Raw genomic sequence first — 25,889 nt, forward strand, 5'->3', positions numbered from 1 at the left:
TGACTTGAAAACAATCCACGCTCCCCCCGATGAATGATTCTTTGTTCTTGCTTGATTACCGGAGGACTACCGCTGGAAGGCGTTGTCACTGCGACTTGGTGCCTAGTGTGCTCTTCACGGAAAGGAGTGAAACGAGCAAGGAGAGAGAGTCAACCTTAATGTCAGTGATAATAAGAAAGGAAGAGACAGAATCACATCTGCTGCTTTACAAGGATTATTCCTAAAGGAAATGCTGACTACCTTTCATCAGACCAATCAAATAAATGGATCATGTAAATGTTTGGTCTCCTGCCAGATAACGTATAAGCAATTAAAATACAATACTTTTATAGATGATAATATCACACACACACAAATGAAGACAAGTAATTGAGAAGTATGTATATTCACAAATTAAAACATTTATGCTCTGAAATAGAAACACATTTTTAACAGAGCATAAAGATACATTGTAGATTCACATATATAGATTGTAGATTCAAGTCTATCTTCTTCACATATATAGATTCAAGTCCATTGCAATCACTTTTATCCATAACACATAAATGAAGAACCAAAATCCATATAAAAACTTTCTGTTGAGCATTATATTGAACACATTGCGTTTCATATTACTAAAACAGAAGAAATTCAGTGTTAAGAGTTGAAATATATTTAATCACAACAATTGTGATAGTAAAATGCTAAGAAAAACAAGACAACTTTTTTTCTTTCTAGTATTTCCTTTTTAAAAGTTTTTTCCTTTTGTAAACTTTATATACCACCAAGCACGCAAGCACTATGTTCAAATATCATCAAAGTAATTCCCTTTTTTATCTTAATAAAAACCAAGCATGCATGCGTCTTTTAATTTTTCAGGGAACATCATTACTTGCCCATCTATGGTATTATATCATCTTAACATTCTGCTTTTTATTTAAATCTAAATTTGGTGTTATATAGCTGGGATATACATATACTTACAACTAGATTTTTCACCTTTATCAATTCTTGATTGGTTCATAGAGATTTCTTTGAAAAACCTAACCCTAACCCAATTGACACTAACCCTATTTGAGCAGAAGTCTAGCCTGGGAAGGTCCACAATTTAGTCCAAATTTCAAATAAAGTGGAATTTTGGTTCATGATTCAAAACCAAAAAAAGAAAAGATAAAAAAAAAAGTGGCGTTTGCATCAAGAAATTGAAGGTTAGTTTTAAGATTTTAGGTGCTCATATTTTGGATCCCATATGATTAAATTATTCACACAGTATGTTTGTTTGTCAATTAGTATTTGTACTATAATATGTAGACGCAATGTGTTTGATATAATGCTCAATAGAAAGTTCTTATATGGATTTTGGTTCTGCTGGTCAAATAAAATTCAAAAATAAAATTAAAAGAAAGAAATGGAAATTACCTTACGAAATTGGAGTGCTTTAGTGTCTTCTTCTAGATTCCAAAGATCATGCTTTAGTACTTTAGTGTGATGTGAGGCTCAGAGGTCTTGTGTGTGAATGAAAAAAGAGAAAGAGCGACATAGACGTGAGTGAACAAAGAGAAAGAGCGACATAGATGAAGAGAACTGGGAAGGGAAGAAAGAAACAATGAAATTTTTGCCCTAATCTGAAGTTTTTATATGTTGCAGATAAATTACAACCCCCCCCCCCAACTCCTTAATGATATTTCATTTTAGTCCCAATTCTCGGTTCCGGTTCCAGTTCTTGACTATAGGAACCGGAACCGTATAGTGTCGGTTCTAGATTTTTGGAACCAGCACCTATCCGTTGACGATCAGTTCTGGGTAAGAACTAAAACCAAACCCCAGGTACCCAACGGTTCCGATTCCGATTCCAAACAATTCTTTTGAACACCCCTAATGTTAACAATGCTTTTTTGCATGGTGAACTCACTGAAGAAGTATACATGGCTCTGCCTGTAAGTTTCACTTCCTCTAATTCTAGTCAAGTTTGTAAGCTTCAGAAGTCCCTTTACGACCTTAAACAAGCTAGGCACCAATGGTTTTCCAAATTAGCATCTGCCTTGCTTTCTTCGGGATATCTTCAATCTAATTCTGATCACTCATTATTTGTTAAACATACAGCTGATTCCATTACTGTTATCTTAGTGTATGTTGATGATTTAATTCTTGCTGGAATTGATTTGGTGGAAATTGATTTTGTTAAGGCTTATCTTCATAATACTTTCAAGATTAAAGATTTGGGGGATTTAAAGTTCTTCTTGCGTTTGGAAGTGGCTAGAACACACAAAGGCATTACTTTATGTCAACGTAAGTATGCACTTGACAGCTTATCTGATTCTAGTTTCCTTGGTTCCAAGCCTGCCAAGACTCCTATGGACTCTTCTTTGAAGCATAGCAAAGACCATGAGGATCCTCTTCCTGATAATTCTTCTTATAGGCGATTGATTGGACGATTCTTTACTTAACTACCACTCGTCCTGACTTAGCATTTGCAGTATAGTAGTTGAGTCAATTTCTGGATAAATTCCTCTCATCTTCAAGTTGCTCATCAAGTCCTCCGTTACGTCAAAGGCTTATATTTTCCAACTGATTCTTCTTTGAGTCTCAAAGCCTTTAGTGACTCTGATTGGGTTGGTTGTGTTAATACTCGACTTTCTATCACTAGTTTTTGTATTTTTCTTGGTTCTTCCTTGATCAATTGGGGAGCTAGTAAACAACCCACTGTCTCTCGCTCTTCCTCTAAAGCTAAATATCGCGCACTTGCTTCTATCACATGTGAGCTGCAATGGCTTCAATACTTTCTTCAAGACTTCCATGTCCCTCATCCTCATCCCACTTTACTTTTCTGTGACAACAAATCTGCTTTGCAAATTGCTGCTAATCCAATTTCCATGAACGCACCAAACATATTGAAATCAATTGCCATGTTGTTCGTGAAAAAGTTCATTAAGGTCTCATTCATCTCATGCCATGCTCTTTTTCTTCACAATTAGCCGATATATGCACCAAACCTCTTGATGTTGCTCCATTTTAGCTCATTCTATCCAAGTTGGGAATGATCAACATCCATTCTCCAGCTTGCGGGAGGGTATCAGAAAATAGTTAGCATTAGTTATAGTAGTTAGCATTAGCTACAGAATTAGTTACAGTAGTTAACATTAGTTACATAATCTGTTATGCAGTTACAGAATTAGTTATTAAGTTATTAAGTTAGTTAAATCTATTTTAGTTTGTTGAACGGCTGTAGCTCATACTCCATGTATATATTCCCCTGTATTCCAACTTCTGAAATAAGAAAGAAATTTATTTTTGCAATTATTTTTCATTACCCAAAATATATCTTCGCCCATGGCTGCTCGATCAAGAACTCTCCCCCTCACGTCAACAATTCGGGCATTAAGGATATTATCAGCATTGAGACCATACTTTCTCAACAAGAAACCATACACACCTCAACTAATAAGCCCACCAATGTTTAAGCTTGTGCAAGAACCAGAAGGAAAGGCATGCATATTGCTTTTCTCAGCAATTATGTGGAAGACTTCACCAATTGTTGCACCAGCCTCGACCCAAGTACTGTTGTTATCAATATCAATGCTAATTGATCAAAGATTGGTAAGGTCTACAATGACGAAAGGTATTTAAATTTTGGATACATAAGAGAACCCTCCATAATCATGACCTTCGCTACAGATTCTCATATGAATTCCAAGCTCTTTGGAGCAAATAACGACTGCTTGGAAATGGGATTACTGCAAAGGTGTGAAGATCAACACAGGCTTTGGCACTGAAGGTCCCGTGTACCTAAGGATTGTTAAAACCAGGATAGTGACTACCAACTTCAAGGCGTGTATCAATGCCACTTTTCTAAAGGAAATTTCGCCCCTTTATAGTGCAAATAGGATTAGCGAATTTCTTTAGGATACAATGAAGAACCTACTTATGTTATGCACAAAACAGAAGCAGACTTGAAAGAGTTTTGGTTATACTAGAATTGTTGTCTTATTTGTTGTGTACTTTTACTGAAAATCTTACTTCTTATATAGGATTGTTGGTACCTTTTGGAAACCCCTTTGAGATATGAGCACAACCTTTTAAATGTATATGACCTTTTAGAGGTACATGACCTTTTAGAGGTACATGACCTTTTGATAATAGACTTGCCCAATTAGGAAAATGTCTCACAATTTGAGCATTTGTTTGTAAAGTTGAGGTAAAAGAAGAATTGTTCAGGGTGTAGAGAGTGGATAAGTGAATGGGAAGCTTAGAATTAACAGAGAGAGATAGAATATACTTTTCTAGAATTGAAATTGAAGTTATCGGTGAAGCTAATAAAAGAAGAACTGATGAAAGTAATGAAAGAATCTAATTGCTTGAGCTCATCATCATTTCTCGAGTTTCTAGGTTTCAGTATTTCCTGCTGGAGAAATGAGAGTTTGAGTCATCTTTTGTCCCTAAGCTATGGCCTTTGTGAACCTGACGTGTATTTGAGCTAATCCTAACGTTGCAAGAGTGTATGAATCATGATTCATTGATATTGGCCGAATCTTGAAGCTTTTTAAAAAGGATTGGAAGAAATTGATTAATGGAGCCTACAGCAAATCGTAGTATGCCTTCTCCAATAAGAGAATAGTCAAATTTCGTCCTAATTTCGTCCCTGAGATTTGGTATAGTAACACTCTAGTTTTGTTGAATTTTTTAGTAACGATTTAGTCCCTGCCAATAACATTTTGGTCCTAAGATTTTCTATTTACATGGACCAAAGCAAAAAAAAGGTCCAAAATGTTACTAAAAAAATCTACAAGATTAAAGTAAGTTGTACCAAACTTCAGGGATGACCTTGTTATTTTCTCATATGAGGAGTATTAAATTGGTTCATGATTAATGTTAATTTTAATCTTCTCTCTCTTTTCTTCAAGTATATTAATTATAATATCATGCATGCGGAGAACATTTTAATCCCTCATGATTAGAGTCTTGACATTGATATTTAACAATGAAAGGACAATTTTTTTAATGTACTTAACAATAAAAGAACAATGTTATACAATTTTTTTTTTTTTTTTTTTCGGTGACCGGTGTTGTCCTGGTCAACTTATAGACACTTCAACTAATTCTTCGAGACTTTGGAACTATCAATCGGGTAAGAGTTCCAATAGCCACCCTTATTAGCAACGGAAGAGGAACTTGAACTCAGGACCTCTTAAGTAATACACCCAAGAATTCCTATCGAATCACTCAGTCACCCAGAGATAGTTAAACAATGTTATACATTGATACTTATACAATTGTATGCAAAAACTTTTTACATGTGACATTTCTTTAAAAGAATTATCATAAAATACCAATTTCTCTGCTTTTATTCTGTAAATTTAACCAAAAACTGTGCAAGCTTCCGATCAAGACATGATTAATTTTTTTCCAGTCAAACCATCTCTAGCCTTCCAATGGAACAGATGGAATGCTCTGCTCATGGCTGAAGAAATTATCAGGATCAACTTTGGTCTTCACTCTTACCAATCTTTTGAAGTTATCCTTGAAATACTTCTCTCCCCAAACTTTAGCCTCAATGAAACTTTTGTTACTCTTCATGGTCATACCCAAATCAAGATCCCTATAATTCACATATGCACCTCTGGGGGACTTTGAAACATAAGGACCCATGTAATCGTACAGTTTCCTAATCCACTCCATATGCTTTTTCTCATTCTCGTCTCCATCTTGCCAGCTGGTCGAGTAAAAGATTTCATATATGTTTCCCTTTCTGTCAGGGAAAGGAATTTTGGATTCTGAAATCTTACTCATCATTCCACCGTAAGGGGTCAGTATCATTAGTGGATTATCTTCTTCCAGCAATCTTTTCCGTAGCCCCTCAAGCGCGGTTTCAGGTATTGGTTCTTTTACAAAATCTGATTTCACTTTGTTATAGTTCTCGTTAAATACCGGCTTTCGTCTAAGCAGAATTTCAGAAGATGTATTACTTGGGTAGAGCGCATCATGGACTACAGATTTGATCCAGCTAGTTTCAATGCAATCTTTCCGCGTCAATCCCAGTTCAGGGAAATTCTCTTGCATTATTTGCAGGAGTTTATCAGCACCTCCAAGATACAAGGCAAAGTAATTGGTGTTTATCGTTCTCTCGCTTTTTTGTCCTGCGCTTGTCAGTTGTACCAGTACTCTAATTAAGAGATCCTCATCAAGCTTATGTGCAACTTCTTGCCATTTATACAGGAGTTTTGTGGCACCTTGTTCCAGGGTTTTTCTAACTGAAAAAACTGTCACAATTGGTGGCACAGGAACCAGTTTTATCTTCCATGAAAGAATAATTGCAAAGCTTGCTCCTCCACCTCCACTTATTGCCCAAAATAGATCTTCACCCATGGCTGCTCGCCTGCTCGGTCAAGAACTCTGCCGTTAACATCAACAATTCCGGCATCAAGGACATTGTCAGCACCAAGACCATATTTTCTCATGAATGAACCATAGGCACCTCCTGTGATGTGCCCACCAATGCCTAAACTCGGGCAAAGTCCAGCAGGAAAGCCATGAATGTTGCTTTTCTCAGCAATGCTGTAGTAGACTTCACCAATTGTTGCACCAGCCTCAACCCAAGCACTGTTATCATTAATATCAATACTAATGGACCGAAGCTTGGCAAGGTCTACTACAATGAAAGGTGTTTCAATTTCCGATACATAAGAGACCCCCTCATAGTCATGGCCTCCGCTTCAGATTCTTATATGAATTCCTAGCTTTTTGGAGCATATAACAGCTGCTTGGACATGAGATTCATTCAAAGGCATGAAAATAAACTCAGGCTTTGGGACTGAAGACCCTGTAAACCTGAGGTTTTGAGCAATTGATAGAAGGATTAAAGAATATGAAGAAGTGTTGGAGACGTACAGAATGGAGGAAGGGACATAAAGCTCAGACTTGACAGAGAGGCAATGCAAAAACTTTTCTTGAATTGGAATTGAAATTGTCAATGAAGAAGCTAATAACATAACTGAAAGTAATAAAAGAAAGTAAATGCATGAAGACATAATTTTTTTTCGGTTTTTCTAGTGTTCAACAATTGAGAGTTGAGTTATGGTATATATAGGGCCTACAGCGTATTTTAGACATAAATCAATTCAAAAACTCGTTTTTGGATTGAGGTAAAACGTCCTTATAACTTCAGATTTGTTCTACTGAATCTAAAGATACATAGGGCCGCTAGAACGTTATATTTATAGACGCTCGTAGTCGATCTTCTGCTTCAGTGCCACGTTACCGTTTCAGGTGGGCGATATCTGCAGTTTGATTACATCTATATATTCGGAAGGTGGGATACATTATAAAAATACATTAAGAAAGCGGGCATGTCCAGACTATAAGGAAAGCCAGTCTCTCACTAACTCATTCACGTAACCACTGCAATCTTGCTTTATAATCCTCGTATATTTTTTATTGGTCACTAGTCATTATTGTAAGTTGGTTTGTATATATTTAATTCTGCCTACAAGTAATGAATACTATCTAAGTTAATAGACTAATATTTAATTCTTCATGAGGAAATGTTTTAAGCTTAAAATGTGGAGAATGGTACAAAAAGCCCAGAATTGACAGAAATAAAAGAAATTGCACGAAGACAACATATTTTTTTTTTTTTTTGCGCTAAGTTATCTTAATAAACTTTAATAACATGAGTGGTTTTGGGTGAAACGTGTTAATAACGTGAGGTGGTGAGCCTGTAGAGAATAGTCATTGACCATGATTAACGATTAATTTTACAGATATTGGCCATGTTCATTGAACAGAGGGAGACATCACCTTAAGTTTCACTTAATTCCAAACCAAGAAACCTTATAATATTAATATTATATCCCCCTTCAACTAAAGAGCTTGGTTGGAACTTAACAGAGTGAAAATAAAGGTAACCAAATATATAACACCGCGTTGTTTAAGTATATTACTCGTGCAACTAAGATTAGTCATTAGATGGGAAATTTTCCCAATCCCCAAACATGTATAATTGTGTTGCTTACTCTTCTCTAGTGATCTTCCATACCTGTGTTAATGTTTATGTAACAGGATTGTTGAAGGAAGAAATTGAAAAGGCACTGTATATGCGTGGCTTGCTTTATCCAGTCATTGAATTTCCACACATGAACTACTGATTTCTATGCCATAATCAGTAGTAATGGGTCTAGTAATTGAATGACATCAAGAATTGTGTATACAATTAAGCATGCATAACACCAAAGAGATGCTTGATGCTTCCAGTTGCTGATATATACTTTTAGTTGGGCTATTGTACTTTAGTCAAATTCATGTAGAATGTTGAGTAGACAGAAGTAGCTCTTCAAAATTAAAGCCCACTGAACTTGAACCAAAGAACCCTGCAAACTTTGTATTGTTTTGCAAAATTTCCCACGCTATAGCTTGATTAAGGTCAGTGCAAACTTTGTCAGATATCTGAACAAAAAAATTACAGATGGCTAACCATATGCCCTTAATTCAAGAATTGAGGGTTTGAGCTAGTCATCTTCATTACAGGCTATAGTTGGTTTTAATAACAGGGAGGTTCATAGTATTAATATGTTGAGCATCTATAAATTGATCAAAGGAAGTGAAATGTAAGGTTACATTCTTGTCTCTCTTCTTCATCAAGTTCAGAAGAGTTAGGGTACTTTTTTAGATTTTTTAAGCATTCTGAAGTGACCTTTCACTCCTTGATGGGTTGCAGAATGCATCAAACCTGAAAGAATCTGATAACATACTTACCTTTTATAATGGAAGGACAGACATGATTGAAATTTGGGGTAGTTGACCAATTAAGTGTACTCACGAGAAAGTTCATTTTTGTCTACATTGACTAGTAAGACAAGCATTACTTCAAAATTGCAGACCCTCCATGGAAAAGCATCCAAGAGAAAGTTTCCAATTACAGTCTGCAAAATTGCCAGATCATCAACTATTAACCTTATATATTCTCTTAACCACAACAGTGTAAAAACGTTGATAAAATGATGCCCATTTAGGACTTATTCATCTCATATTAAAAAAACACTTCGACAAGGAGTTCCTGCATTTAAACATATAATAAGATTCAGACTCTATAGCCCAACTCCCTTTCTGGTGCATGCATGTCCACAATATTGAGGTTCATATATAAAATTAGTAGCAGAAAGACACCCTAAAATTTCCTGTCAATTTCTTTGGTCTTGAACTACAATATTTGGAATTCAGAGCGTTGACCAAATCCAGACGTTTAGTGGTCTTATTAAACATTCATTATAAAGATGTAATGGTTATATATCAATATAAATTGGGTGAGAAAATCAAGCCAATCAAAACTCTTATATCGGTAAACCGGCGCCCCACCACTGCGCGGCGGTGACCCTACCTTTGGCCTGTAGTGCCTGACTTTATCTCTGTTATGTCAAGTTTCAAACCAGCTTCATGCAAAGAGACAACAAGATATGCTCTGGGAGGCGGCCTGTATTTGTCAACTAATTAGGCCACATCCCATTAACAAGAAGCTTTGCGAAATTGAAATCTCTTTGTTTTCAACGTTGAGATACAAGTCAGTATCGATAATTGACTTAGAGGTTTAGACAATACTCATAACATCACGAGGCTTGGAATTTATCTTCCTTCTGCTTTGTTCTCTTCTGGGAAGCATCTACATTTAGAAGCTCAGTCCATCATAGATCGGACACAGCCCCAATAAAGAAATGTGTTAACCAAACTTTGTTTGACTTCTGGATCATTGACTTCCCAATTTCTTGTTATTCAACTTATTGAATTAAAACTAACAACCCAATATGAAGGGCCAAGTAAAAATATCATTCAAATTTTTGTACTCTTTCATTTGGAAGTTGGAACTATTAATAAGCTTCCAATGGCATACTTCCCATTACACTCTCACCTACTCCACCTTTAAAATTGATTCCTCTATAAGTATCTAACCGAGTCCCCAAAACCTTCTCAAACTTTATTCTCCTTTAAATTTAGCTGAAGCACTGATGAATTCATCATCAAAGCCTGAGGTGACATTGTCCCTAACATTGTCACCCTGCCCAACTCCACAGGCGAGCACACTGAAGCCTGAAGAAAGAGGCATACGTCTCATCCAACTCCTCCTAACTTGTGCCAAACATGCATCCTCCGGCAACCTCCACCGAGCCGATGAGTGTCTCCGTCAGATTTCTCCACTCTCCTCCATGACCGGCGACTCCATGCAGAGGCTTGCAGCCCGCTTTGCTTCGGCCCTTGCCATCCGCCTTGTCAAGCGTTGGCCGGGCCTCTATAAGGCCTTGAATCATCATCAACAGCCGAAACAAGAACAAGACCAGACTCGAACCCTCTTCTCAAAGGCCTTCCCTTACCTTGGGTTCGCCTACGCCACCATCACTCGAACCTTGCACCAACTCATGACCACAGAGCGTGTGATCCATATCATAGATTTGGGTTCCTGTGACCCAAGATTTTGGGTACCGCTCATCAGGAGTTGCTCAATTTTCCCGGATGGGCCTCCCCATTTGAGGGTCACTTGTGTCAACAACAACAAGCATGCATTAGACAAATTAGGCCCAAAACTTGTAAAAGAGGCAGAGGCCTTAGACATGCCCTTTCAATTTCACCCCATAATTGTCAACTTAAGAGAGTTAACAATAGACATACTTAAGGTGAGATCAGGAGAAGCATTAGCTTTAATATCAATACTAAACCTTCATGTGTTATTAGCTGAAGATGATAGAGTTGATGCACATTTTGGGGCCAAAAAGAATGACAGTGTGAAGGATTGTAAGCAAATGGGTCAATTTCTAGCAATGGTTAGATCAATGTCACCTAAGTTATTCTTTTTGGTAGAGCAAGAAGCTGACCATAATTTGAACCGTTTAGTGGATAGATTTGTGGAAGGATTGCACTATTATAGTGCAATATTTGACTCAATAGATGTGACATTTGGGTCAAATGCAAGTGAGGAAAGGCTAATAATAGAGGAAATGTTTGGGAGAGAGATAGAAAATATGGTGGCACATGAGGGGCTAGAGAGGGAAGAGAGGCATGAGAGATATGGGAAATGGATGGTTAGGTTTGGGGGAAGTGGGTTTAAGCCAGTCCATTTGTGGTGCAACCCCATGGAGGATGCAAAACAAATGGTGAAGAGCTATGGTGGAGATGGGTATAAGATTGTAAATGAGAGGGCAAGTTTGATGATTTGTTGGTATGATAGACCCCTTTATGCAATTTCAGCCTGGACTTGTTAGATCATTATTTTTTTTTAATAACTGAGATATTCAAACATAATTGTTAGTTGAGTTCGTCTAATCCTCATGGCAACAAGACATCCTACAAACCCAATAGATCAAAGTGACTGCATCAACATGGTAGACGTCTCTCTTACAACTTGAAGAACATAAGATTTCTGGGTATAGCTAACTCTAGTAATTAAAGAGTTTGTCATTCGGTCACGAGGGGAGAAATTTTTTTTATTTTTTTGTTCAATATTTCTGAAGTTATTAATATAATTTCAGTATTCATTTCAAAGGAAAAAAACTCTTGTTTATATGATACTTTAATGTTAATTTTACTTCTGTAAAGGATATTTAGTTTGTGCATTGGTCAACCTCATATGTAAGTGCTAATTCAATCAATTAAACATAAAGTAACAATTTACAATCATGGATAGAAGTAAACATTAAAAAAAATCTAATATAAATACTAAAAATCATGATTTAGATATATATTTAATATTTAATAATAGTGAATACACGTTTAAATTAAAATAAAACAATCATATATTATGTATATAAAATAATCCTCGCATATATATAATTAAATTTATAAATAAGGTTAATAACAGTAATCCTCCTCAAGTTTAATTAAACAATACAAATCTTATAATAATAATAATATATTATTTTTTTTTTTAAATAATCGAGATGAACAGATTAATTTACACGTATTTTAACTAATATCTCGAGACCTAGAAGCATCGTTCAAGGAAGATTTTAGTAATCACTCTTATTAACAGCTATAAGAACTTGAACTCAGGAGTAGAAACGTTACACTCGAATAATCAAGTTATTAAATCTTCAGTTTTAATTATTATGTAGCTAAAGCAATCAGTTTTATGAATATTTATTTTTAATCCAATTATCACTTCAATTATTGAAAAAACATATTTTAATTATTTATACTAATTAAAAATAATAATAATTTCTTAATTAAAAAATATTACATAAATATATTTCAAATTTCAATTAAAAATGATCTTGGTAAATCAATTTGAAAATCAACTAAAACTTATCTCAAATACCTAACCAAAGGATCCGACCTGAACCCAGTAATATCCACCCACCCAACAGCTCACTTTAGCCAAAACCTACCAGGAAATTCTAACGTGTACCGGGGTAAGGTGAGAATTTAGGGTTTAACAAAAGTCTCAATCTGTCAGAAAATTCTTAACACAGGTATAGGGTTTTCACATCTATGCGTATAAATGTGGATATAAGTTAAGTAATTTCATGTACTTATTGCTTTCAGGAACTTTAAAACCAAAGAGTAGTCTCTTGATAACAAGAAGGACCAAACAAAGCCAAAGGCTTTTGTTGTTCTTCTTCTTCTGGCAGTGTTCGTCTTGGTTCTGTAAACTGGGAGTGCATGAAAAAGAGGAAATAACAATGGCAATGGAGGATCTTAATGATTATACTATTATCAAAGAAGGAGAGGCTGAGATTCTTATGCACGCCAAGAATGAAGTGTTTTATAACAAAACCCAGGTCCCAAATTCTTATTTTTAGTGATTTTTTTTGTTCAAGTTTTGTTTTTTCTGCTGAATATATGGTTTAGGGGTGAACATGTTTTTTTCTGGGGCTTTTGAATAGAAATTTTTGAAGGGTTAGTGGGATAACTATGATTGTTGAATTAGGTGCTTTGTGAGTCGTTGATTTAAGTTGAGGAGTTGAAGTTGAAGAGCTCTGTTTATTTGGTTTCCAGATGTTAACACGTAGATTCTTTTATTATTATTATTTATTATTTTGATATCACTCTGATAGTAAAAATTGAAATGTCGCTGTGTGTCAATGTTAATTTCTTTGGTGTTTCAATATTTCAAATTGATAGAAGCTACTCTTGCCAGGTTCTGTCTCAAATAAGAAGCTTTTCATAAAGTGTGAAGGAGATTCATTTGACAATTGCTCTTGTTAATTCATTCAAATTCACAAAGGAGATCAAAGTATTTGCTTATATGAGAAGAGATGTAGGATTCTGGCATCCTTACACGGAACTAGATTTATGTTGTTCATTTCATCTTGGTTACACCTTGTAGTTATACATTACTGACCAATGACCTGTGTGAGTTATGGCTCATGAGATCTGAAGTTGAAATTATATATTTTCACTAGGAATAGTTTTGTTGGGGAAAAACTTTCCTGCAATGCTTAGAATGTTAACTAAGGATTTGGGTCTCTTATTTTGGCACAAGCATTTCTAAATTTTGAATACAGCAGGAATATTCTTAGTTTTCTTCGGAAACAGGTGTATATATTGTATCTTGCTTATCATTGAGTTTGTTATTGCACTATGTAAACTTATTTATTACAGTTAAACATCTCTTTGTTTATGTCAAACCTTCGGGAAGATGAATTGCTTTATGGTTGATTGTTGATTTTTCCGTAAATTTTTTTATTTTTCTCTTTTATAACCAGGTCAACAATAGGGACATCTCCATTGCTGTTCTGAGGTCATTTGTATCCAAACGCAAGCAGGAGCATGAAGCAATGTTGTCTAAAAGAGCATCAGCTACAAAGGTGTCAGAAAAGAATGCTTTTGAATCTGCTGCAGAGGAAGCTCCAAATGAATCTGTTGTCACTGATGAAAAGTCAAATGGAGAAGCTGAAGGACCTCAAGAGATATCCCAAGATGAACCATGTGGCGATTCAGAAGAATTTGTCAAGACCACAGAGAGAAGAGTTCAAGGCAAACTAAAGCCACCAAGAGTTCTTGAGGTGTTTCTATGAACTTCTTTTGTTATACTCATCATTAATTTTCTTTTAAGTTTCCAGGTTCTATTTATTTATTTATTTGTTAACCGAAACCAACTAACTTCTTGTTCATTTCTTTTCATGTGAGTTCACAGGCCTTGTCAGCTTCTGGATTAAGATCTCTAAGATATGCTCGTGAAGTAGAAGGACTTGGTCAAGTTGTGGCTTTAGACAACGATAAAGGTTCGTTGTCAATGTACCATATGATGTATCAGATGCTATTTCTGATTGTATCTTGTTATCTTTTGCTTTCTTTATATATATATAATTTTTTTTCTTTCTAAAAAGGCTCCTTCATTTAGAAACTGCTTATCCCTGAACAAAGTGGACCCAAGAAGTACATGTAGATTCTGGTTCCCATGCAGATACAAGTTCATTTGCTCACGTGTACCCGCATATGCTCATGTATATTGTGCATCTGTTCTGCCCATGACATTAGTAGAGTTTCATCCAATCTGTGATTAGCAATTTGTCATATTCTTTAACACAGTTGCAAATTATGTTTTTGGGTATGGCAAATAATATATCAAAGAGTTATGTTTTTTTTTATTTTTTTATTTTTTTTTTTGCAGCGTCTGTTGAAGCTTGCAGGAGAAATATAAAGTTCAATGGTTCAGTGGCATGTTCAAAAGTGGAATCACATCTTGCTGATGCTCGTGTATATATGCTCACCCACCCAAAAGAATTTGATGTGGTATGCACATGCTATTTTTTTGTAAACAATTTTCATTTATTAGAGTGAATCCCTCTGATGTATATATTTAATATAAAATTCCACTCTTAAATGGAATTTAAAAAAGGATGTGCACCTTTCAAGCACTAAGCAATTGGGTGTTTTTTTCACTTTTATGTGTATGTCCAGAATTCATGATTGCTAAACAATTTTCTCTTCTCTTTGATATGAATAACATTTTCCAGAAGCAGCCATGTTTACTCTCATTATCTATAAATGGTTTTTCAGGTTGATCTTGATCCTTATGGTTCACCTTCAGTATTTCTGGACTCTGCAGTTCAGTCTGTTGTTGATGGAGGCATGTTGATGTGTACAGCAACTGATATGGCTGTGCTTTGTGGCGGTAATGGGGAGGTCTGCTACTCCAAGTAAGTCATACAACCCTCACCTTTGTTTGAAATGTGTTGCTGGATTCTGGACTTATGTTTTGACTCCACTTGCAATTAGGTATGGTTCATATCCATTGAGAGGGAAATATTGCCATGAAATGGCTTTGAGGATCCTCCTAGCATGCATTGAGGTACTTTTTCTAATCCCCCACCATTTCCCTGCAGTGTTCTTTCATGTAACAGTTACCTGTGTTTATAACCTTTTTATAATTAATTGATTTTTCTTCTCTGTGGACATGTCATAATAAGGGAAAGTCATGTTTTTTTCTGAAGTAATATATAGTTCAGTGTAGAGTTTTTATCTTTTACTTTTATATTTGCATAATTTTCTTTCTCTTTTCTCTTGAATGCAGAGCCATGCAAATCGGTACAAGCGATACATTGTTCCTGTGCTATCTGTTCAAATGGATTTCTATGTTCGAGTCTTTGTTCGCGTTTACACGTAAGTGTTCCACTTATAGTGATTTGAGTTAGGGCCTGTAATGTGAGTATATATACTAGAATAATAATATTCTTATGTTTTGTTAAGTGAAAACCAAATTTATCTAATGCAGTTCTGCAAGTGCGATGAAGAGCACTCCCCTCAAACTATCTTATGTATACCAGTGCACTGGTTGTGATTCCTTTCATCTCCAGCCTGTTGGCAGGACTGCCTCCAACAAGGTAGACTTCCGAATTTATTCTGGCTAGTTATTTGTCGTTGACAAGTTCATAGCTATAAACCATACACTTATTTATGAATGACAGGTATCAGATTAGTGTTCTGATTTTTATTTGACATGTTCATTTTCTTGGAACTCTGACTTATTGAAATAATCATGACTTGAAACCAAAAAGAAGTATTGATATAGAAAAATTTGAAGAATATGTCCTTGCAAGCCAGGGACAAATTCTTTTGATGATAGATGCATGGGTGTATTATCATGTTTAAACAACATGTGTTGATGTTCTGGATCGATGGCTTTGGTTTCTAATTTTAGTGATACTTATTTGTGTATTGATCTGATGTTGCATGGTTTCTCGCTTCTTTTCAGAATAACAGTGTAAGATATCTACCTGGGTTTGGTCCTGCTGTTCCTCAAGTGTGCAGTGACTGTGGGAAGAAATTCAATATGGGGGGACCTATATGGTCTGCACCCATTCATGATCAAGAATGGGTAACTTCCATTCTAGCAGATATGCATTCTATGAAGGATCGGTATCCTGCTTATGATCGTATCTCTGCTGTATTGACTACAATTTCAGAGGTGTGTCTTATTTTCCTTCTCTTTTTCGCTTTTTCCTGCCTGACAAATCATATTTTCATCAAGTGGATGATCAACAATTAATAAGCCAGCAATGTCTCAGTAAATCATCATAACTACTTTAACTATTGGGAGATTTTCATTTTCCTATGAAGATAATCTGTCAATATGGGTGTTCACATCCTCCTTCCGAACTCTTTGCAGGAGTTGCCTGATGTTCCTCTCTTTCTGAGTCTGCACAATCTCTGTGCGACACTAAAATGCACTTCTCCTTCAGCAGTAATTTTCCGCTCTGCTGTGATCAATGCAGGATATCGTATCTCTGGAACCCATGTGAATCCGCTGGGGCTCAAGTCAGATGCTCCCATGGATGTCATTTGGGACATAATGCGTTGCTGGGTAAGGACTCCCTTTCAAACCTTGCCCATTTTCAGCCGATTCATATTCCCTAGTTATGCAGCACCTAGTTATGTTAGGTAATTTACGTGGCAAGATATCTTATCTCTCATGTTTTGGTTTCTTGTTTATGTAGGTCAAAAATCATCCAGTAAAAGCTCAACCACCTGATCAGCCCGGAAGTATAATACTTGCCAAAGAACCAGTTCTTCAGGTAAATGTCTAACCAGTAACCAGTGGCAGTTTTTGATTCATGCATATAATGACTTCTACTTTTTTGTTGCATGGACTAATTTGCCGTCACCACCTATGCATGTCTTAATGTATACAGTGCATATATGCATTCCACACACACTGTTACATGCATGTGTGCACTAAGTAGTAGGCATAGGGCTAAAATTTATGTTCCCTTGTTTCATCCTTTCGGGCAGGCAAATATGAATCAGACACTTAAAAGCCAGCATGAGGCCAAAAGTTTAATCTCATTGTTTAATTCTTTTCAACAGGCCAATTTCGCTCGAGCTGTTGCATCCCTTAGCAAGGCACAAGCCAAGAAAGTTGCTCGCTTCCTTCCAAATCCTGAAAGGCACTGGGGCCCTAAGCTCAGAGCTGGTCGTCAAATCACAAGCAAGCACATCTCTCTTCTGGGTCCAGAGGTAGTAAATGGACATCTGAACCTTGAAGGCAGAGAAGAGCCTGATGCCAAGCGCCAGAAGACTGAGGTTCAGAAGGAGGAGGATCAGAAGACTGAGGAGGCGACCCCAAGTTCGTGAAGTGAATTTATTTCATGTCAGTATGTCACTCAACCTGAGCTAGCCCAGAGCTCACTTTAGTGTCCACTATAGTCTAAATTTTTTTCCTCTGCTTTCATTTGAGAGAGAGAGAGAGAGAAGATTCATCCTGCAACCCACGCGGAGCACACATCAAATAATCATGCAGAATCCGTTTCTGAATTTGAGCAACTCTCTAGTGAATCTAGAGGCAAAATTTTGGCAGTTTTGAATTTTGATTGGAATATGTAACGTAAGATCTTATTGAATTGAAGTCAAAATGTAATAAGATGCTATTTATTTGAAGTATATAATTTGTCTGCTCTACTATTTGTTACTAATGACAATTTAGATTCTTGCTTGTTTAGCCCATTAAATTCTGTTTTCATGGTACTGACAGATCATGGAAATACTTTAGCATGTATTGTATATCACTAATTAGTGCTTTTCATGGATTATAGTTGGTTCAGCTTGATCTTCTGAAAGATGGTTAAACAAAAACTTCTATTTTGCTATGCCTAATTTGGCATTAATCTAGCTCTTTCAGTTCAAAAATTCAAGTTTCACGGTTTCACCAGAATATTAACAAACAAAAAGGATAGAAACAGAAATTGTTACCCCCAAAAATTTTTCCCTCGTACAAAAGGCCTAGCCGTTTTGAAATGAGTAGTGGCAACTGGCAAGCAAATAACACATAAGCCTGTCTACGGTGTCAATTTGGCTTCTTCTTCAGTTCAAAATGCAATTCCAACATAATTGTCTGACAAAAATAACTTAAAAAGTACTAGTGACAATTGACAAACCAAGAATCAAACCGAATGGTAACTTGACCATATATATTTTATTTCTATGAGTTCATAGCATGAAATAAATAAACAAAAATACACCCGCCAATCTGTAAAATCCAAATGTTGGTCTAAATTGGTGTCAAAGGTGCATAAGAAAGAATTACAGCAGCGACTATAAACCATAAACCACTTCCTATGTGTAGGAAAATTATAATGTCGTTTGCTGGTAGTCAAAACTTTTCTACTTTGCTTTGCCGTCGGCCTCAGCAGAAGCTCCTGGCTGGTTAAGCTCATCCCAAGCTTCAATCCATGTGACCATGGCGTCGGCGAGATTGTCAAAGTAAGGATCTACCTTGCTAAGCTTTTCCTTCACCAGCTTCGACAGTTCAATGTAGCACTTTTGCACACTGGTGCATTCTTTCGGAAGGGAAACAGCTTGGAAGAATGGGATGATCTCTTCCTGCCAGAAAATGCCCTTGTACTCCTTCTTTAGGTTCACGAACGGATTGCTCGCTTTGCTGTGGAAGATATAAGGCAGACCAGTCTTAACTCCCAATCCCAAATGGTCACATATCACCTATGCAATCAAAATCAGAAGCTGGTTAATACGTGGCCTTAAAAATGCTGTACAGGATCAGGTTACTGGAAATGGGGTTAATGTCAGTAAAATTGAGAGAAAAGCAGAATGCAACAAACCTTAGTGCACCAGCCAGCCCACATATCGTCGTAGCGTCCAATTGGCTGACCATCACCCATGAGACCAAAGTACATTGCAGGGCCAATGAGCTCACGGTCAAATGCCAAATTCATACCACACATGGGGAACAACGTGCCCTTAGGAATGGTCAAAACCATATCCACAAACCTGGTTAACGGTAAGCATAATAAGCATAATACTGAGATTCTTATAACTGAATTATTTAAAGTCTTCTTGTTCATGAAGCAATCACATACCTAGTGTTCTTCTCCAGAGGCTTCACAAGCTGTGTAGGTGCATCATAGTCAGGAATGTTGAGCCACAAGCCATGAGAAACAGCAGTTGGGACACCCTCGCGGAGACTGAAAGGGTATCCACGGACAAAATCTGCACCTTCTCTGAAGGGATCATAGAGAGTGTTGAAGAAAAATGGAGTTGAAGGGGAAAGAAGGTTCTTGATGTGCTGCTCGAGTGCATTATGCGGTTTGCCAGATGGATCCTTTGCAACCTAATCATAAAAATAAAAAATCCAGAAATAAATAAATGGAAGTCATCCATAGTTCCACCATGTTAAAGAAAACAAAAGCATTAATTATTTAAACCCAAAAACAATCATTGGGCTATAATATGAGAATACTAAAACAAGAATTCCTTAAAATATTAGCCAACTGATTAAATAGGGATTAAATATGAATAAAACTAATAAGAAAGCACAAAACAAGATTCACCATCATTTTAAAATTATTGATTTATGGCAACATCAACATCCATAGATTTGGACGACCAAAATGTACATGCTGAGACAAAAAATGATGCAACAAACTGACATAATCACACAAAATTTTACATCTAAAAAACCTTGCTTATCAATTATTTGTAATTTGCAACTGCACATAGCATGATGTGCCATGTTTCAAGGTATGAACGATCCATTAACGTGGAAAGATTGCTTGAAACACAGGTAACCAGCAATCATATAAATGCAGCACAATGAGACTCTGGCTAAAGTAAGAAATTATTTGCCAAAGTTGACGAAATCTGAAACATGATGAATTATAAATGAAAAAATCCATCCAAAAAGGAAGCAAAATGAAATTTTTAGTGCATCATAATCAAAACTAATTCTTTAAGACCCATAAATCTTGTTATTTGGACCCCGCATTTACTTTACAATATGGATCTAACCTAAACTAGAAGATCAAAAAGAAAAAATCCATAAACCACAACCTATGAGGAATTAAAATTTCTCTTAAAGATCCAAATTGTAGCCACAAAACAAAAACCCCAGAAGCCAAAAGCACAGAGATGAAACAACTTACAAAGCAATCATCATCAATAGTGAAGATATACTTCTTCTTTGAGACCATGTAGCCAAAGCACCTACAAGCAGAGTCTTTAAAGGAAATGCAAGAGGCCTTAGGCCCCAAAATCCTGTTAATATCATTACGATTATAAAGTTCATAATCAAAACCATCAGGAACCTTGATGGTCTTTGAAGGGTCACCATCTTGAACAATGATGAGATGGTAAGGCTCAAAAAAAGGCCTCCACATCTCCAAGAAATCAAGGTTCCTGATGGTGGGTATCACAATATCTAACTCATCTTTCAACTGAGGAGCTCCCTTAGGAACAGCTGCTGTTTCAGCTGCAGTAGCACACTCTAATGGGGCCATCGTTTTTATTTGTAATTGAATTGAAATAAATAAAAAAAGGAAAGAGAAAAGAAGAAATAGTTGAGGGTAGAGTTCCGGAGGGAATGTGGTGATATTATATAGAGCAGAGAGAGATGAGGTGGCACGTGAGAAGCGAGATGAGCGGCACGAGCGTAGGGGAACTGGGGAGACGTGTCTGGGTTTCGTGGTTGTAATAGCAGACTTCTTCAATCAAACGAAGCCCCGGCCGCGCTTCAAGGGTGATGAATGATGACTTTTCGCTTCTTTTTGTTCGAAAAGGAATTTGCCTTTCTTATTATTACTATTATTTTACTTATTTTATTTTATTTAAATTTTTATGGCTATTTTGGTTTGTTCTGTTCAAAGATCATTGGTAATGTTTTGTTCAAAGATAATTGGTAATATTTGGTTAAAAAAAACTAGAGCAAAGGAAGGTGGATTAGGAGCACCTTGGTGGTATGGTAAAAGATAAAAGAGGATCTAATTTTATATGATCTCTCGAATGAGGCTTATAACTTCTAATAAGGGTGATCATTACCTACTAGGTTTTATCTAATCAATAGTTTTCTGGTCTTGGAAGATAATTAAGATTACATAAACTGATCTAAATACCCACGATTATAAAAACAAAAAGTGGTATGTGTAATAATAGTGGAATTTATATAGAAATTTAAATGTTTTCTAACCAAACTTGAAAGAAATTAAAAGTAGAGGATCAAGAATCTGCCAATTTATATCTTTTAAAGGATTCTGACCACCATGATGCCCTTTAACTATGTGCTACGTTATTGAGTTTGAATTGCCTTTAACTATGCAATACGTTAATGAGTTAAGGCTCTTAGATTTTGGTCAATTTCTTTTCTTACTTCGGCCCGCCACCCCCCCCCCCCCCCCCCCCCCCCCCCGGGGGGGACCTCCTTGACTTTGCAGAATGAACAATATATATATAATATATAATAATATATATATATATATTATTAACTTTTAAATTCATCAAATATATCAAATTAAATTCTTAATTTTTCAAAAAAATCTCATAATACATTATAAATTATATATATTATGTAGAGTAGAGTATAGTAATAAGAAGATATAATCATAAACAAAAGAAATGAGCATAATATATATAGAAATTAAATTCTTAATTTTTCAAAAAAATCTCATAAATACATTTAATAAATTTTATATATATTATTTAATTGTACAGAGAACAAAATGAAAAAAATCTGTATATCTTTTTATATGTGTTATAAAATAAACATCATTCCTAAAATTTGTTTGTCAAATTAAATTATTGTCAATTGTTTTGTGTTTCAGTACTTCTATATACAATAGAATCTCTTTATAGTCATAATGTTAAGATCAATTAAATTTATTATTATGAAGAGGTTATAACTTAATATAGATGTAATTACAAGAATTATTATTTAAAAAATTATCATTTTGATTTCTTATTGTATAATTCATGTTTTAATAGTGTTAGAATTTCAATTCATTATTTTAGTAGCACTAGAATAGTATGGAAATGAATATCAAAGAGTCATTACAAAATTAAGTAATCAAATTCAACAACTTCACTATACTAATCAATTAGATATTAATTTTTTTATTAATCATCGAAATAAGCAATAAGTCATGTATGTTTTAACTGAAGAATAAATCATTACTATAATTATACAAGAAGAGGAAGGAGATAATCCTGAGGATGAATATAGTACAAAAATACCAAAAGTTTTATGCCAAAAAGCTCCAAACCTACGGTTAGAAATATTTTGGCTTTAATAAGACGGTGTCCATGTTGGCGACTTATTGCGTACTCACAAGATAAAATGTATAGTAACAACTTTAAAGCATAAATCATTGTCTCAAACAACTTTAGATAAATATTTTATTTCATCTTAAACATTTAATATAACATAACATATATTTTTTTATAATATACATACAATTATTACTACATAAAGGTAAGTTCCTTAAGACGGAACCTAGAAAAACTATAACTTATTACAATGTGAAATTTATTCTTATTTAAAACTGGCCCAACTTGAGACTAGAATTTTTTATGACTACATGAAAGTTATTCTTATATGGAGTATCACTATAAAAAGGTTCTACTGTGTATATATATATATATATATAGCTTACAACCCACCCCCACAACCCCTCACTTAAATTGGGATGCTCAAATGGAAAATCAAACCCAAGACCGTATGACTATCTACATTATCCTTAATTCATTCTAATCATTTAGACTACCCACAGATGAGTCATATTAAAATATTGAAATTAAGGAAAAAAATGATAAATATAAAAAAAATATGTATTTCGATACATTATTTTAAGGGATCAAAACATAAAAGTGAAATTACAATAAGACTTATAATATTTTACTATAAAAGCTAGATAAATTTTTGAATATTTTATTAGTTAAAATTTTATTGTAGTTTAATTTAGAGGTGTTATTATTTGTGTTGGCTTAATAATTTGTTCGTTATTAAATTTTCTTGATTTTGTTTTACATTCGTTAAAGTATTATAAAAACACAATCATAAATATATTAATTATAAAGAGCATTATAAATAAATACTCATATTTTTGTATAACTTATACCCAATATATTATTTATTATAAGTTTATTTATAATTGTATTATTAAGTTTAATTAACATCTTTGACCCACTAGAATGAGTTTCTGGCTACGCTCTTGCTTCTGAATATATAAATTTGATAAGTCGAGAAAATTCAGGTTTTAATTTTGAGTATCATTATTATGTAAGATATCAAAGTTTTGGGTGCCAAAATATGATTGTAAAGAGCCCATTGAAGGTCCATTTAAAACCAAATAAATTTGTATTTAAGTAGAAAGGCCTATACAGGGAAAATTATTGTATCACTTACAAGAAAAACACTGACTAGTTAAGAATGAGAATGGGGAAGACCCATAAATCTGTTATTTGGACCCCGCATTTACTTTACAATATGGATCTAACCTAAACTAGAAGATCAAAAAGAAAAAATCCATAAACCACAACCTATGAGGAATTAAAATTTCTCTTAAAGATCCAAATTGTAGCCACAAAACAAAAACCCCAGAAGCCAAAAGCACAGAGATGAAACAACTTACAAAGCAATCATCATCAAAGTGAAGATATACTTCTTCTTTGAGATCATGTAGCCAAGCACCTACAAGCAGAGTCTTTAAAGGAATGCAAGAGGCCTTAGGCCCCAAAATCCTGTTAATATCATTACGATTATAAAGTTCATAATCAAAACCATCAGGAACCTTGATGGTCTTTGAGGGTCACCATCTTGAACAATGATGAGATGGTAAGGCTCAAAAAAAGGCCTCCACATCTCCAAGAAATCAAGGTTCCTGATGGTGGGTATCACAATATCTAACTCATCTTTCAACTGAGGAGCTCCCTTAGGAACAGCTGTGTTTCAGCTGCAGTAGCACACTCTAATGGGCCATCGTTTTATTTGTAATTGAATTGAAATAAATAAAAAAGAAAGAGAAAAGAAGAAATAGTTGAGGGTAGAGTTCGGAGGGAATGTGTGATATTAATAGAGCAGAGAGAGATGAGGTGGCACGTGAGAAGCGAGTGAGCGGCACGAGGTAGGGAACTGGGGAACGTGTCTGGGTTTCGTGGTTGTAATAGCAGACTTCTTCAATCAAACGAAGCCCCGGCCGCGCTTCAAGGGTGATGAATGATGACTTTCGCTTCTTTTGTTCGAAAAGGAATTTGCCTTTCTATTATTACTATTATTTTACTTATTTTATTTTATTTAAATTTTTATGGCTATTTTGGTTTGTTTTGTTCAAAGATATTGGAATATTTGGTTAAAAAAAACTAGAGCAAAGGAAGGTTGGTATTAGAGCACCTTGGGTGGTCTAATGGTAAAAGGATAAAAAGGATCTAATTTTATATGATCTCTCGAATTCGAGTCTTATAACTTCTATAAGGGTGATCATTACTACTAGAGTTTTTATCTAATCAATAGTTTTCTGGTCTTGAAGATTAATTAAGATATACAAACTGATCTAAATACCTAGGCATTAAAAAACAAAAAGTTGGTATTGTGTAATAATAGTGGAATTATATAGAAATTTTAAAGTTTTTCTAACCAAACTTGAAAGAAATTAAAAGTAGAGATCAATGAATCTGCCAACTTTATATTCTTTTAAAGGATTCTGACCACCAGAGATGCCCTTTAACTATGTGCTACGTTATTGAGTTTGAAATTGCCTTTAACTATGCAATACGTTAATGAGTTAAGGCTCTTAGATTTTGGTCAATTTCTTCTTTTACTTCGGCCGCCCGCCACCCCCCCCCCCCCCCCCCCCCCCCGGGGGGGGACCTCCTGACTTTGCAGAATGAACATATATAATATATATATTATATATATAATATAATATATATATATTAACTTTTAAATTCATCAAATATATCAATTAATTAATTCTTAATTTTCAAAAAAATCTCATAAATAAATTAATAATTATAATAAGAGAGAAGATTCATCCTGCAACCCACGCGGAGCACACATCAAATAATCATGCAGAATCCGTTTCTGAATTTGAGCAACTCTCTAGTGAATCTAGAGGCAAAATTTTGGCAGTTTTGAATTTTGATTGGAATATGTAACGTAAGATCTTATTGAATTGAAGTCAAAATGTAATAAGATGCTATTTATTTGAAGTATATAATTTGTCTGCTCTACTATTTGTTACTAATGACAATTTAGATTCTTGCTTGTTTAGCCCATTAAATTCTGTTTTCATGGTACTGACAGATCATGGAAATACTTTAGCATGTATTGTATATCACTAATTAGTGCTTTTCATGGATTATAGTTGGTTCAGCTTGATCTTCTGAAAGATGGTTAAACAAAAACTTCTATTTTGCTATGCCTAATTTGGCATTAATCTGGCTCTTTCAGTTCAAAAATTCAAGTTTCACGGTTTCACCAGAATATTAACAAACAAAAAGGATAGAAACAGAAATTGTTACCCCCAAAAATTTTTCCCTCGTACAAAAGGCCTAGCCGTTTTGAAATGAGTAGTGGCAACTGGCAAGCAAATAACACATAAGCCTGTCTACGGTGTCAATTTGGCTTCTTCTTCAGTTCAAAATGCAATTCCAACATAATTGTCTGACAAAAATAACTTAAAAAGTACTAGTGACAATTGACAAACCAAGAA

At 35.0% G+C, this 25,889-nt stretch overlaps 3 protein-coding genes and 1 pseudogene across 5 annotated transcripts; 2 read left to right on the plus strand and 2 right to left on the minus strand.

Annotated features, from left to right (window-relative positions):
* Positions 1-5,207: 5,207 nt before the first annotated feature.
* Positions 5,208-7,004, minus strand: LOC116109718 (annotated as a pseudogene).
* Positions 7,005-9,960: 2,956 nt separating this feature from the next.
* On the plus strand, positions 9,961-11,219 carry LOC116109692 (scarecrow-like protein 3). The gene has a single exon (XM_031395916.1). The coding sequence runs from the start codon at positions 9,972-9,974 to the stop codon at positions 11,217-11,219; it is 1,248 nt and encodes a 415-aa protein (XP_031251776.1). The 5' UTR covers positions 9,961-9,971.
* Positions 11,220-12,351: 1,132 nt separating this feature from the next.
* LOC116109695 (probable tRNA (guanine(26)-N(2))-dimethyltransferase 2) lies at positions 12,352-17,897 on the plus strand. 3 transcript variants are annotated; one of them, XM_031395921.1, is made up of 13 exons: positions 12,352-12,370; positions 12,499-12,734; positions 13,662-13,961; positions 14,093-14,180; positions 14,570-14,691; positions 14,959-15,098; positions 15,178-15,250; positions 15,473-15,561; positions 15,674-15,782; positions 16,154-16,366; positions 16,568-16,762; positions 16,896-16,973; positions 17,266-17,897. In XM_031395921.1, the coding sequence occupies exons 2-13, from the start codon at positions 12,636-12,638 to the stop codon at positions 17,530-17,532; spliced, it is 1,773 nt and encodes a 590-aa protein (XP_031251781.1). In that variant the 5' UTR covers positions 12,352-12,370; positions 12,499-12,635; the 3' UTR covers positions 17,533-17,897. The 3 variants fall into 3 exon arrangements, with proteins under 3 accessions (XP_031251781.1, XP_031251780.1, XP_031251779.1); XM_031395920.1 differs by lacking the exon at positions 12,352-12,370 and adding an exon at positions 12,393-12,425; XM_031395919.1 differs by lacking the exon at positions 12,352-12,370 and having other exon boundaries at positions 12,435-12,734.
* A 441-nt stretch (positions 17,898-18,338) lies between these two features.
* LOC116109696 (UDP-arabinopyranose mutase 1) lies at positions 18,339-20,672 on the minus strand. The gene is made up of 4 exons (XM_031395922.1): positions 20,334-20,672; positions 19,272-19,522; positions 19,014-19,182; positions 18,339-18,894 (listed from the first exon to the last, which is right to left on the minus strand). Exons 1-4 carry the CDS (start codon positions 20,565-20,567, stop codon positions 18,559-18,561), a joined length of 990 nt encoding a protein of 329 aa, XP_031251782.1. The 5' UTR covers positions 20,568-20,672; the 3' UTR covers positions 18,339-18,558.
* Positions 20,673-25,889: the final 5,217 nt, after the last annotated feature.

This window comes from Pistacia vera, unplaced genomic scaffold (assembly GCF_008641045.1).
Source record: "Pistacia vera cultivar Batoury unplaced genomic scaffold, PisVer_v2 Contig588, whole genome shotgun sequence".
Taxonomy (NCBI): Eukaryota; Viridiplantae; Streptophyta; class Magnoliopsida; order Sapindales; family Anacardiaceae; genus Pistacia; species Pistacia vera.

Coding starts and splice junctions, on each gene's coding strand:
- LOC116109692 (XM_031395916.1), top strand. CDS start 9,972: ATGAATTCATCATCAAAGCCTGAGGTGACATTGTCCCTAACATTGTCA.
- LOC116109695 (XM_031395919.1), top strand. CDS start 12,480: ATGTACTTATTGCTTTCAGGAACTTTAAAACCAAAGAGTAGTCTCTTG. Junction 16,367..16,567: donor TATTGACTACAATTTCAGAG/GTGTGTCTTATT, acceptor AACTCTTTGCAG/GAGTTGCCTGATGTTCCTCT. Junction 16,974..17,265: donor CCAAAGAACCAGTTCTTCAG/GTAAATGTCTAA, acceptor TCTTTTCAACAG/GCCAATTTCGCTCGAGCTGT.
- LOC116109696 (XM_031395922.1), bottom strand. CDS start 20,567: ATGTGGAGGCCTTTTTTTGAGCCTTACCATCTCATCATTGTTCAAGAT. Junction 19,523..20,333: donor CTATTGATGATGATTGCTTT/GTAAGTTGTTTC, acceptor TTTTATGATTAG/GTTGCAAAGGATCCATCTGG. Junction 19,183..19,271: donor CCTCTGGAGAAGAACACTAG/GTATGTGATTGC, acceptor ACCGTTAACCAG/GTTTGTGGATATGGTTTTGA.